This window comes from Paralichthys olivaceus, chromosome 16 (assembly GCF_024713975.1).
Source record: "Paralichthys olivaceus isolate ysfri-2021 chromosome 16, ASM2471397v2, whole genome shotgun sequence".
Taxonomy (NCBI): domain Eukaryota; kingdom Metazoa; phylum Chordata; class Actinopteri; order Pleuronectiformes; family Paralichthyidae; genus Paralichthys; species Paralichthys olivaceus.
Window position 1 is genome coordinate 1757670 of NC_091108.1, and position 13190 is coordinate 1770859.

At 46.4% G+C, this 13190-nt stretch overlaps 1 protein-coding gene across 1 annotated transcript in view; it reads left to right on the forward strand.

Annotated features, from left to right (window-relative positions):
- Nucleotides 1-13190, forward strand: part of LOC109643271 (receptor-type tyrosine-protein phosphatase N2-like) — a 117807-nt gene that overhangs the window by 79226 nt on the left and 25391 nt on the right. The window contains exon 13 of the mRNA XM_069511541.1: nt 9617-9829. Coding sequence (XP_069367642.1) covers nt 9617-9829 — 213 coding nt within the window. The remainder of the gene's footprint in view (nt 1-9616; nt 9830-13190) is intronic.

Genomic DNA, 13190 nt, shown 5'->3' on the forward strand with positions numbered 1-13190 from the left:
GGACAGCGTCTCTCCGGGTGTTCTGTGAGGTCCAATCGGTCCTTTATTAACAGAGAATAAAGTCCAGAGGTTTGTATGATCGGTATCAGAGCTGATAAACATACACACTTCAGTCAAACATAAATATTAAGCCCAACTCCTCTTTACATCACCCTGAACCTCAGGTGTTGTTTTCACCCATCTCTTTTTCTCTGCATCCTGAAGCTTCCGAAGATTGATGGTAAGAAAATGATGTCACAGAAGATGACGTCAGTAACTCATCGACTCTGCCAACCAATAAAATCAGAGACACAATCTGCAGCATGTTTAAACCGGCCAATCAGTCATCATGCGATATAAATGAGAGTGAAGAGGTATCAATACGATCGAGGAAGTTAGCAGCGCTCCCTCCAACGCTTTTTATTTTGAATGATTTCACAGTTACAGACACGTTTTAAACTTTCAACAAAATACATTTCATATTGTATTAATCCATCAGTTTAAATTGGGACCCAGCTGCTCCGGCTTTTTTTCTAGTGATGGCTACAACTCAAGTAGAGTTGAAGCCATTCTGTTTACCCCTTTTTACAACTTACTCTGCTCCATCAGAGTCGAGGAGACCCCGATATCATCTTCCAGCTGTTTCAGTGGCAAAGAACAACATGTTGGGAGCAACACAACAAACCCACACGACAGATTGTGATTACAGATAAGAACGAACGCGGCTCGAGACCCGTCAGCACGAGCACGATCCTTTCAGGCAAACCTCCTGCTTTGCAGAGTGTGATACAAACCTGTGGTGTCTCACACAGCTCGTCTCCTCCACTGACCTCTGAACACTTATTACTCCGTGTGTTTGCAGCCCGGGCCTTGTAACGTGGATCGGACGGAGCCTTGAGTGAACACACACACACTCACACTCACACACACACACACACACACACACACACACACACACACACACACACACACACACACACACACACACACACACACACACACACACACACACACACACACACTGTGTTCTATGTTCAACATAAAAATCACAGGAATTCAGTTATGAGCTTTATGGACGGTGAGAAATGTCAAAGAAATCAGTCCCGAGAGATGTCGAGTAAAAATAACGGTAAATTCCTGTAAATGTCGCAGTTGGTGACGTAATTTCAGCCACGAAAAAGAAAACGAGTCGACGGTTTTTCTCTTCTGAAGTCACCGTAGTCAAGTGGGGAAAAGTGATTGGATGATTTTCGGAAACAGCCATTGAAGCCACGTACCGCACCTACACTGCCCCCTACTGTTCATGTGAGTATTGCATCTTGTGGACACGTAGCATTCGTTTTTAAAGGACGTGGACAATCGACCGGACAGGACACGAGGGCAGCCGTGATGTGTTTAAAGCAAAATATATCTCCAGACTTAAACTGCAGGCTTTACCAGAACATACATTGTTGAAACTCTTTTTTTTTTTTTTGCTCCCTTTGTTCCAATCGATTTACGATTGCTCGTTCTCTTTAGTGCTGAGCAGGTGCTCTGTGATTTTTTTCTGTTACTTTTGCCTGAAACAGAGTTAAGGCGACTAAAACAATGAGCTAAGAGAGGAAACAGGGCGATGATCAACTGTGGGTTTGTCCCATTTCCCTTTGAAAGAAAATGCGGTATTTTTAAAATGCGTGGAGGTGTTTTCGACCGAGGCTGTGACAGAATCAGGCGGTTAAACCTCCTGCTTGTAAGCTGTTGTCACGGCCACGATGCAGACAGGCGCTGAAAGAGCGAGAGCAGGTTGAGGTGGCGCTGGGTTGTGTGTTTGTGTCTTCTGGGGCTGAAGCTGTGGAGAATAAAAGTCTAACGGGATGCGATTTTCATGCAGCTGAAAGGGAAAGGAAATTAAATGTTGGCGCCCAAAGCTCCCTTAACCCTCTCTCATTGAGCTTTGAGAGCAGAGGAGGTGGGGGTTGAGAAGTATTAAGAGGAGGGGGGGGGGGGTGTGTATACACTGAAAAGCACTGGTCACATACTGAGCAGAGCGAAGCAGCTCCTCACTGCCTGCCACCTCCAGCTGTCGCCAAGGGGGACAAAAGGAGGTGTGGGGGTGTCTGTGAAGAAGCTGGGGAGAGTGGTGGGGGGGCTGAATAGAAAGATAAACTAAGTACCCCCCCCCCCCCCCCCCCCCACCCTCTACACACACACACACACACACACACACACAAAGGACCTTGTCATCTGCATTAGGCAGCATCTTCTCTATTTGCCCCCCCCCCCCTCACTTTCTCTTCCAAGCCGAACTGCACACAGTGCAAAGGAACACGCGCACACAAACACACACACACACAGACACACACAAACACACACACAAACACACACACACACAGACAAATCTGTACAAAGATGAACTGTGTTTGCATATTCTCACAAAAATGTATCCATGCATGAAAGACTGAGCCTTGCAACACACACACACACACACACGCACACACACACCCACACACACACACACACACACACACACACACACACACACACACACACACACACCTTTCTGTCTTAATTCTTTAACCCTCCTCCCATGTTTGCTGCAGCTGTTAGTTCTCCATTGGACTCCACTCGCTGCAGCTAAGAACTCATTAGTCCTGTTTGTTGATTAGGTGTGTGTGTGTGTGTGTGTGTGTGTGTGTGTGTGTGTGTATGGCAGACTTGGTCATGCTCCTAACAACAAACCTGTTACTGTTCACTACACTTTATTTGATTTATTCTGTTTTACTCGTATTCAGCAGGTTTTAAAACATTTAAATTTTCCAAATCCAGATTTTTGTTATTTGGATCTGCAACAACTTGCATTTACTCGTAAACATCTGTTCCCTGAATATGGCTTTAAATCAAGATCCATGATTTATAGAAGTTATAGAAAACCTGGATCCACCAGCTGATCTGGATTTACAACATAACTTAATGAGTTCTTCCTTTGCTCAGACCCCGCCCCTCCACAAAGTTTCATGGAAATCAGTTTGGTTTAGTTTCAGATGCGTATAAATAATCCAAACAAACAAACACACAAACACACACAGACTCCTTGTCAGAGGTAACTATAGAATCCATGAGTCTGAACTGAGCCGTTTAAATAAATCTGTTCATAATCTACTGAGGGAGAAATGTATTACTGATGAAATACATAAATATGCTGTAAAATAAAAGTAACGCTATTTAAAATGTAAAAGAATATGACCATGACATAATGGTCGTGACCCTGTTATTTATTTTAATATTAATGAACGACAAAATAAGTAAATATTTAGATCCGTGTATTCCATGAAAGAAAGGAGGTGTTTGAAATTGCATCATGAATGTTTATTTTCCCGATGATGACTCAACTCATTAACCTCTTTTTTTTTAAAATGTATTCTGCGTGACATCACACTCGGGGATTTTGTTTGAATTTGCGACAGAGAGCGTGTTGGATTTTTTAAATCTTGACATACGAGCGTGAGATTTTCATTAACTATGCAAATCATCTTCATCCCAGGAAGTCACAGTCTCTAATCAGAGCCCTAACATCTTATTTTAGAAACTACAAACCCTGCCTGTTCCCGAGAGAGAAACCTTGAAGTGTGAATCAGTTTCTGAAGATATTTCCACTTGTTTCCAGAGAACGAGCGATGGTTGCCTCACCGACAAAATCATTTGAATTATTAGTTTGAAAAGAAAACGGGACTTTGGGGCTCAGCGTGAGTCTGGAGTCTGAGTCTAGTTTTTTTTATTTGGTGAATCTTCTTCACCTTGCTCTCCCCCGTCTTTTCCCCTCCTCTCCCCTTTGCCCCCACTCATTCTCCTCTACCTCTCCTCTTCCTCCTCCTGTCGGCAACATGTGGAGCGGTCTCCATGGCAACGAGGGGAGGTGACATGTGCTGTAGACAGGCAGGGAATGGAGGGAGGGATGGGAGGAATATAAGGAGGAGCCCCACAGCGCACTTTGTAGTCTCTCTCTCTCTCTGAGAAAAAAAAAACAGCATCTCATTCCTCTCTGTGGAAGTGGAGGAGGCTAGTCGCCCTCTTCCTCCTCCTCCTCTTCTTCCTCTCCTCTCTGAGCATGTGCTCAGTTGCGTCAAGGAAAAGCCTGGACCAGAAATCTCTATCTTCATTTTCCTCCTCTTTTATTCTTGTAACGGATGAGACGGACGGCAGAAAGAAGGAGCGGATGGAGGAGGAGAGGAACTCTCTCTTTTATTTCTTATCCTGAAGAAGGAGAGAAAAGGGGATGACGAGGGGGTAGAGATGAAACTCCCCCACTCTCTCTCTCTCTCTGTCTCTCTCCCGCTCACTCTCTCCTCCTCCACCACCACCACCACCACCACCACCTCCTCCTCCAGCGCCGGTGTGGTGCTGCCTCCGAGTCGCCGCACCTGGAGACGAATGGGGAATAGGCGCGGGAGGAGGAGGAGGTGTCTGTTGCAGCACCTCACCATGGATTCTTGGTAGGATTGAATATTTGTTCTGCATGATAATGTGGCCGATCTCTACAACTGTGACGCCCTTCTGTTCGTTCCTCTGCCGGAGGAGAGCTCAGATATATTCTCTCATCCTTTTCCATCCGCTGCAATTAGTGACCAGAAAAAAAAAAAAAAACGACTTAACTCTGTTCAATAATCGATCTTTGATTAAAAAAACTCGTAGAGTTTCTTCTGCTGAACGAGCAGTGGGAGTGTCCGTGGAGTTTAGACTGTGATTGACGGTGCGCCCTCATCTTCACGCAGCTGCATCTCACCCACCGCTGTAATAACATCCAGTTTAATGGGATTTACCGCTGCTTTCATTTTCTCCTGCTACATGTCGGCACCGCAGGAGCGCAAACTTTTAACTGTGTTGTGTATTTCTCATCTTGCAAGTGATAATGGAGCAGGAGGAGGATTGTGTGACATCGCTGAGAAATGGATTCACACTTCAGTTGAGCTAAAATATGATGAGGGCAGTGAAATCAATAGTTTTTTGTGTTAAATTCAAAAAATGGAAGTCTGTATTGGTGACATATGTTCTAATAGCATGTTGTTGGCGTGTGCATGTGTGTGTGTGTGTGTGTGCATGCAGTGTGCACAAGAGTGTATGTAAGTGTGTGTGCACCAAAAATATGTGTGTTTAAGTGTGTTCAAGTGTGCACCTGCAGATGTGAGTGTATCAGTGTAAAATCACTCTACAGTGTGTGTGTGTGTGTGTGTGTGTGTGTGTGTGTGTGTGCGCAGTGTTTTTTCTGTTTGCTTGTTTGCTGAAAGGTTTTGTGAAAGCCTCGGTTGAACTTTTCCAAAGACCCGGGATGAATCGGAGGTGAGGGACGGATCCTTGTTTCCTGCAGCAGTCGTCGTGTCAGGAAACAATAGCCGGCCGCCGCTCTCCCTCTGACCTTTTTCACCCGTTCTGAATAAGCCAGAGCCGTGCAAATCCATCTGCCTTTTGTCTATGGGAGCCTGGCTAATCCACACACACACACACACACACACACACACACACACACACACCCTCCTCTTCACACACACACACCCCTCCACTGCTAAATCTCCATCTCAAATCCAAAAACTCTTATTTCTACCGTCCTCCGTTTCTTCACCTTTTCAAACCGACTCTAATTTCTTAAATTGATTCTCGTAACATGTTCCCATCACCTGCAAAGCAGATTATTATAAGTCAGGGAACGAGAACTCGAGTGAGGACGGAGCTGCGTGGAAAGGGGGAGCGACTTCTAACGTATGAGAGGAAAAATAATAATTCACCGGAGGAGAGATTTTAATAATAAAACCGTCCAGAGCAGATATTCTGCAGCGGCACATTTTGCTTCCCTCTCTTTTCGAGGGTTTTTTTTTGTTCCTTCCCCTCCTGTTCAAAGACGCCTGTCTGTCTGCAGGGAGTGTGTCTGATATCTGCTGAAAAGGGCTGAACCCAGCGGCGTTCACGGACAGACAGACAGACTCCTTGACGGACTGTGGTAATGCTTTTCAGAAACACTCCGTCAGGGAGGAAATGCACACTGTATGTTAAATCACGTTTGTGAAATGGAAAATTTGCAAGTACAATCGCTTTTTTTTTTTCCGGGAGCAGATGGACAATAGAGGCGGAGGCATGAAAAGAAACTCCCTTCTGCTCGCTGCCTTCGGGGAGACGATATTTTCCTTTCATTTTTTTTTTAGCCTCTCCCTGAAATACACTTGATCAAAATGTCTGATTCTGCTCCAGAAACAAGTGCGTCATGTGACATCTGAGCCAGGAACCATCCAGACTGAAGCGCGAGGTGTTGTTTCACTCCGGCTCTGATTCTTTTTTCCAAATCGACACGAGACTCGCTCTGATTATCGTCTCAGATTATTCCTTTTACCGACAGCAACGCGCACACGTCACATTTGATTTGAAGTCGGCAGCCGCTCTGTGCTGTGGCTCTACACGTCCGGCCCTCGCTCATCTGAAAGTGGAGGACGAGTCGAGGAGAGGCCTCACGCCGCGTTCCGTTCAACCTCGGAATTACCCGCCCCCGAGTTGGAGGTGGCAACTGGAACGCCCCCTCAAGTCAGAATTTCGACTAAGAAGATCGGAGGAGCGTCACCACCCCCGACTTCGAAATCCAAGATGGCTGCTCTGTGTATGAACGCTGCAGTTTCTACTATTTATTAGCACGTCTGTCTTTAAATTCATCGTACACACAGTTCTGTCCCATCACCGTCTGTGGACATGTGACCACAACGTAAATCGTTATTATGACCTGGATTTTGCGAACAGTGGCTGGCTACCCAATCGACTCTGCTTATTTGGGAGTGACGTCATTGCGAGGGTCGAGCTCTGAGGTGCATTAGAGCTGCAGAGCCCAGCAGATAACCTCTTGTTGTCGGATGTGGCCGAATACTACCAATAGTAATACTACCATAGTTTGTAGTACTTTGAACCTCACTGAAAATGTTGAACAGTAACGGCTGCACTCGTGCAAGAAGGTTCCGCCTCCTGAGCAAAACATTTGATTTCCAATCATTGGAAACTCTACAACTGCTACACGGCTGCTCGTTTTTCATCGACGCCAATCCTCAAGTCGGAACGCCACTCTCTCTCTCTCTCTCTCTCTCTCTCTCTCTCTCGCTCCCTCCCTCTCTCTCTCTCCTCCGTCCCTTTACTGTTACTAACAACTGCAACCAAACTTCATTAAGCAGTTGGGGTCAGGCTGCATTTGTTTGAATCAATAGAGAGACATGCAAGGCAGCCATGATAAAGAGAGTGAGGGGGGAGGTGGAATCTGTGTGTGTGTGTGTGTGTGTGTGTGTGAGGAGGGGGGAGTGTGCTTTGGAAACGCCGGCATCTGTCCCGTGAAAGATGACTGAACTGTTACAGTTAGAGCCTTGAATTATGGGCCATTACTCCGCGAGCAAGATGCAATCCCTCTCCATGAAACTTAATTTGACAAAACAATGAGATGACTCACGGAGCAAAATGACAAATGAAGTTATTTGATCCGTGGTTTAAAAAAAGAAGCCAACACATTGTGCAGAAGATGATTGCAGTGGAAGCGTGTGGAATCAGCAGCAGTGCATTATTAATGGCCCTGCCAAGCCCACGACGCGTTCAGGCCACTGCCGAGTTACTTTTGTTTATGATGCCGCGGTTTCTTTTACATTAAGATCGCATTAATGAAAAGAAACATTAAAAATACACAACCCGGCCACAATCAATTGTATCTGCTTTTATGGACGTCTAATGCAATATTAATATCTGCAGCCATACAACTCCAACATGAACAGACTCCCTGCATTATGTTTATTACTGATTTATGAACAGCCTCAGTAGTAACTCGCAGTTACTAGTAGATCAATCTTTTATAGGCTCTGTAGCGCCCAGTTGAATTTCTCACAATTTTTTTTGTTCCACTTTATTATCGCATGTCTTTTTCTTCCTGAGCAGGAAGAAAAAGCTTCAGAGACGCCCACCGCTTCCTTTCAAGGCCGCCACATTACTATGCAACCGGCTTTTACAGTACGGCTTAGAGCTGCCCGAGCAAAGTGGACGCCCCACAAAGCATCGAACAACTGTTGTCCCCCATTGTGGGGTCTTTCTGCAGGCCCTCTTTATCAGGTGCTGAATGCATTTCAATGAATGAAATCATACGGGGTGGGGTAGCGAGGGAGAGGACGGAGATGGTGGAGGTGGTGGGGGTCGCTCCCTTGAAACCTCACAAGAATTCCACAACAATCTGAGCGCAGGGTAGAGACGCCCTTTTCCCACCTCCCAGGGTTCCTCTGTGCAGACGGGCGGGCAGGAGGGATTCGACAGGGCTGCCCCCCTTTTCTCCCCGCAGCTTTCAAAGACTCCTTTCCGTTAACTCACCAGGCCGCACCTCGCCTAATCTCTGTGACCTCCACCACCGAGGCACAGGGATTTTATTTCTTACCCTCAGGATTTACCCAAACACGCAGAATATGCAGCGCACAAGTTCTGTCAGAGGAAGTTAACGATGAGCCAGTAAAAGGGGGGAAATTCATCTTTACCGCTCCGAGAGAGAAAAGAAAAAAAACAAACTTGTACCCGAGCAGAAACAAGTGGAGCAAAGCTTTTCTTCTTTCCGCCATTGATCTCTTTTGATAATTCTTTGTCAGGGGGAATTGTAGGTCTCGTCATATAGACAGTGCAATTTGTAGCTCCTCTCTTTTGGCTGCAGCCTCGCTCTTTGTTGTCAAGATCATTACGCAGTGTGTAATAATGGGGAATTATGTTGCCTTTTGTTAGCTCCTGGTAGTCAGGTGAAACGCAACAGGCCCATTATCTGGAGCTGCACCGGTGTCTGGAAAATGAACAGCGAGCAGCCGTCGGAGCTGCGGCTCAAAATGAACAGTTCAATAAGACCACTTGCCTTCTCTCAAATTATTGCCGCGGTGGTTTTTTTTACACACTCGAGAAACAGTTCGGAGACGTTCGTCAGACGGTGCGCCTGCTTTGTGTTATCTCAAGCAGCAGACCGCGTGAAAAGAAATCTTTCATCTCCGGTTGTTTGCCGAGAGGATCTGGTTTTCACGCGGTGGATTAACGCGCGGCCGAGGTCGGAGCTGGCAAAGCACCATTCTCGACACTTCCGGGACGCTTTGCTAAACAGGGGTTCGTGCATTCTACATGCACCTCTGGGCCCAGATGGTCGAACAAATGCTCGTGATGATACTTTGCATGGAGAACAGCCAAATGCATATTTATGTGAGGACAGAAAACAACCCTGTGATCGTCTCCTGATGTAGAAGCAGACATTTTCTAGGTGGAGGTGTTTGAAGCAGAGATGATTGATGCCTTTAGAGCGGTACAGAGGGATTATTTTGTCAATTGAAGGATTTCAGAGTGAGTTTCTGGACCGTTTGGCAGAAGCTTAAATCCACGAGAATCAAACCATGTGAAGCAGTGAGAGGCTGCAGGATTGTTCCAATCTCCACCAGGTGATTCTGCAGATTAGTTCCTCTTGTCTGACCGATCAGTGAAATCACCTGCACACGTTTAGGGACAACACCTCGGCTGTGGACGTTTTCAGCGTGATGGACGAGTCGAAGCTCTCCTCTTGGCTGTGATTGCACGTCGCTGTTTGAGCCGCAGAAACAGGAACACATCATTAACCCTCTTTTTTTTGTGTGTGACTCCACAGGGAAGCCAGATCAACCAGATCCCCACCAAGTACAGCCAGGCGGAGTCGACCAAGTTCCTCATCCTCACCGTCGTGTCCATCCTGTGCATCGTGGGCGTTCTGCTGGCCTCCACCGTGGTCTACTGCCTCCGCCACCGCTCGCACCACAAGCTCAAGGAGAAGCTCACCAACCTGGGAACTGAAACTAACAGCGATGCTACCGCCACCTATCAGGTAGGAAGACTTACTGCACACGTGGGCATTTGAATTTTAACTGCGATGACAGAGATCAGTGTCCATGATGGAGTTAAAACGATATTTTCCCCTCATTTTGATTTAAATGTGTCATTTGAATAAACAGAGAAAAGCTGGACAGGTTTTTATTGGTGGAATTTTATGTCCCCACGAGCTACAAGCTGTCAAATCTGCTTTGTCATTCTGGATGAAGATGTTGCGCAGGGCCCTTTGCAGTGGGTTCTCTTGTGGAAAGGACAGCTCGGAAAAAAAGCATCAGCGAGAAGAGAAAAATGAAGCTGCTGGAAAATGAATGATACTGAACCTTTATCATTCGACCTCAGGTGAAGCTTTTCCCACTGCTGGTGGCTGAAACCTGGTTCTAAGCAGAGAAACGTGTCGGTGACGTTCACCTCGTTCTGCTTCACTAAATCAACCCCAGCTTTTGTTTCATATCGACATGTTATAACTAGATTGATGCCGTACAGCGTTTGCTGACTCCACTTAATCTCCTGCTGTAATTTGTTGTTGGAGACGTGAGGCGATATCACCAATCCAACAGGTTTTCCACCTCCAGTCATTTCCAATCCTTCCCCTGCTCGCTGTAATTATCCTCTGGCCGGAATAGCCGGGTGTGAAATTTAATTTAAAGAATCCAATATTAAGTGGCTTTTTGAGCAAAGAATTAGATTGAGATTTTTCCGTCTCTCCCTCTCTGACCTTTTCCCCACCATGTTTTTAAATGAGAGTGGTCCTGTGAGCATTGATTTTATAATGAGCCCAGCCCTTCCCCTAAGTGCTTACATTTCATGCTCTCCTCGGGATTCTGAACTTCTGATATAGACTGGGCTGCTGCTGCTGCTGCTGCTGCTGCTGCTGCTGCTGCGGCTGCTGCTGCTGCTGCTGCTGCTGCGTCTAAGGTTTAACTCATCATCGGGGACTTGATGATCATGATGTCATGCGATTTGTTTTCTTGCATAATCATCTGCTGTTGACCGATGAGGAAGAGGACGAAACTATAAGTACTCAGCAGCAGAAGAGAGTTTCTGAAAGTCTTGACATTCACGCTGACATTTCGGCTCGACCCCTTCCTCCTTCTCAACAGAATATTTGCTTCTCCTCCATGTGAAAACTCTTTTTCATGGTTACTTGCCTCCTACATTTGCTTTAAATCCTCTAATTGGAATCTGCTCGTTAAAACTCACACGTAAAGACCTCGTTGACACTTTTATTTATCTGATTAATAGCGACCAGGAGGATCCACGTTGCTCGTCCTCGGACGGTTTACTCAGCCCTGCTTTGCTCAGACTCCCGAAGCTCTTCCAGTGGATTCTCTTTCCTCTGTCGTCTTTATCGCGTCTCGACAGCGAGCCGTCGTCATCCTCAGTGAAAGACCTCAGTGTTCAGCTCCCATCTTAGCCGTGTAAGCCTCGTCTCTTTGTCAGCGCTGCTGTGTAGAGGGGTTCCCTGGGCCGGATTCTGTGTGTGTGTGTGTGTGTGAGTGTGTGTGTGTGTGTGTGTCTGCAGTCTCTAGGGCTACATGCAATTAAAGCAGACAGGAAGCGGTAGGCTGCCTGACGGCCTTACTGCTGTGGCTCCTTCGGGCTAGCTGTCAAACCCACACACACACACACGATTACACAAGCGCACACACATAAACATGCACCGACACATACTCTACATGCATGCACACACTCACAAGTCAGTGCATGTGAATGATTCTCGCCATCAGCTCCCTCCGACACCCCCCCCCCCCCCCCCCCCCCCCCCCCCCCCCCCATCCCCCCATCCCCCGCTCCCCGGGCCTGTCACTCAAATGGTCCCTGTGAAACAGCGAAATGGGATTGGCCGACTCTGACAAAGGAGGCAGTGATTGACAGGCGTTGACAGAGCGTGTGCGAGCAGCGTGTCGGAGCGCTGGGCGGGGAATCGGCTCGACAGTCAGTCAGTCAGTCAGTCAGTCAGTCAGTCAGTCAGTCAGTCAGTCGTTCCCTGGGTTACTCTGCGACGTCGCCTTCAGTTTATCTCTACATCTGTTTCAGACTCTTATCTGCTCCTTAAAGTCTGTTTTATCCCCTCGATGGTCAAAACTATCCGACGGCGTGAAGAGATGATTTCACTCAACTCTCAGCTCAGATATTATCTTATTTAAAGATGTCATCATGCGTACCATCAAATTTCTTGAAATGCTTCGGCGTCTATCGCAGACATCTCGACATATTTGCATATTTTCTCTGGTTTATAAGAGTAGAGATGAAATTGTGTTTCTTGTAGAAGAAGATTTTTTTTTTCTTTTTGGAGATTGCCTCCCTCGTCCCGCCTCACGCTGTGCCTGTGTTCTCTCTGCGTCGCTTTTCATTTTCAAGGGTCTTCACTGGCACGATAACATAATCTTTGTGCTGCCAGAGAAAAAAGAGCGGAACACATTTCCTGTGCATCTCGATGGAGATTTAACAAGCAAACACTGACTCCTGTTCGCGGCCCCGCTCCTCCTTTCTCTCCACGTCAGCTCTGTGTGTGTTTTCAATCTGCATCCGTTTGCTGATCGGATCATTTCCAGTCAGTGTCGTGTTCCACTGATATGAGGGAAACAACATAATTTAATAGATTCCATATCATACAATTAATCTGCTTTGTGAAACTCTATCCTGGACTCGTTCTGCCGAGAAGTTTTCATTCTGTTCTCCTGCTGCGTCCTCACATGGGCTCATTCGGACGTTATCCTGAGTTTTTACCCACGGGGCTGCAGGAGAAACTCTGGAGAAACTCTGGAGCAACTCTGGAGCCTCTGAATCTGACATGTGTGTATGAAGATCTCAGCTCTGGTCTATTACTTTGAGAAATTCTAAAAAAAGAAGCTGTCCTTTCTATCTTTTTTTATCTGGAAGAAACTGGTTCCATTGGATCTGAAGCTGCTTTCATGAACAGGTTCTGATGAAGGGATCAGTCTGATTATATGATTTTAAAACAACTATGTCATCAACTTTTATTCAAGATCTATGATCTTCATTTGCTTCTAAAATACTTTTCTGAGCAGAACCACGTTAGAAAACTTTATCTTTGCCACGTATGACTTTTTAATATTTGTTTATTTCCACACAAGCATCAGATACAGAAATATCTGCACCAGCTCTTTATAAAATACTCTTGTACTCCATCTCCTGCAGTCCCCCCCCCCCCCCCGTTTGTTTGTTTGTTCAGACAAACAGTCAGAGCCCTCGGGTGAGGACCCTACATTTGTTGTGGTCAGGAGGGCATGTAAACACGTAAACATGTAAACAGAGGGGCCCCTGCGGGTCCGACGGGCCCCTCTGGCACATCCCAGCCCCCCCATTAGAAGGTTTCTATGAAAAGGGGGTGC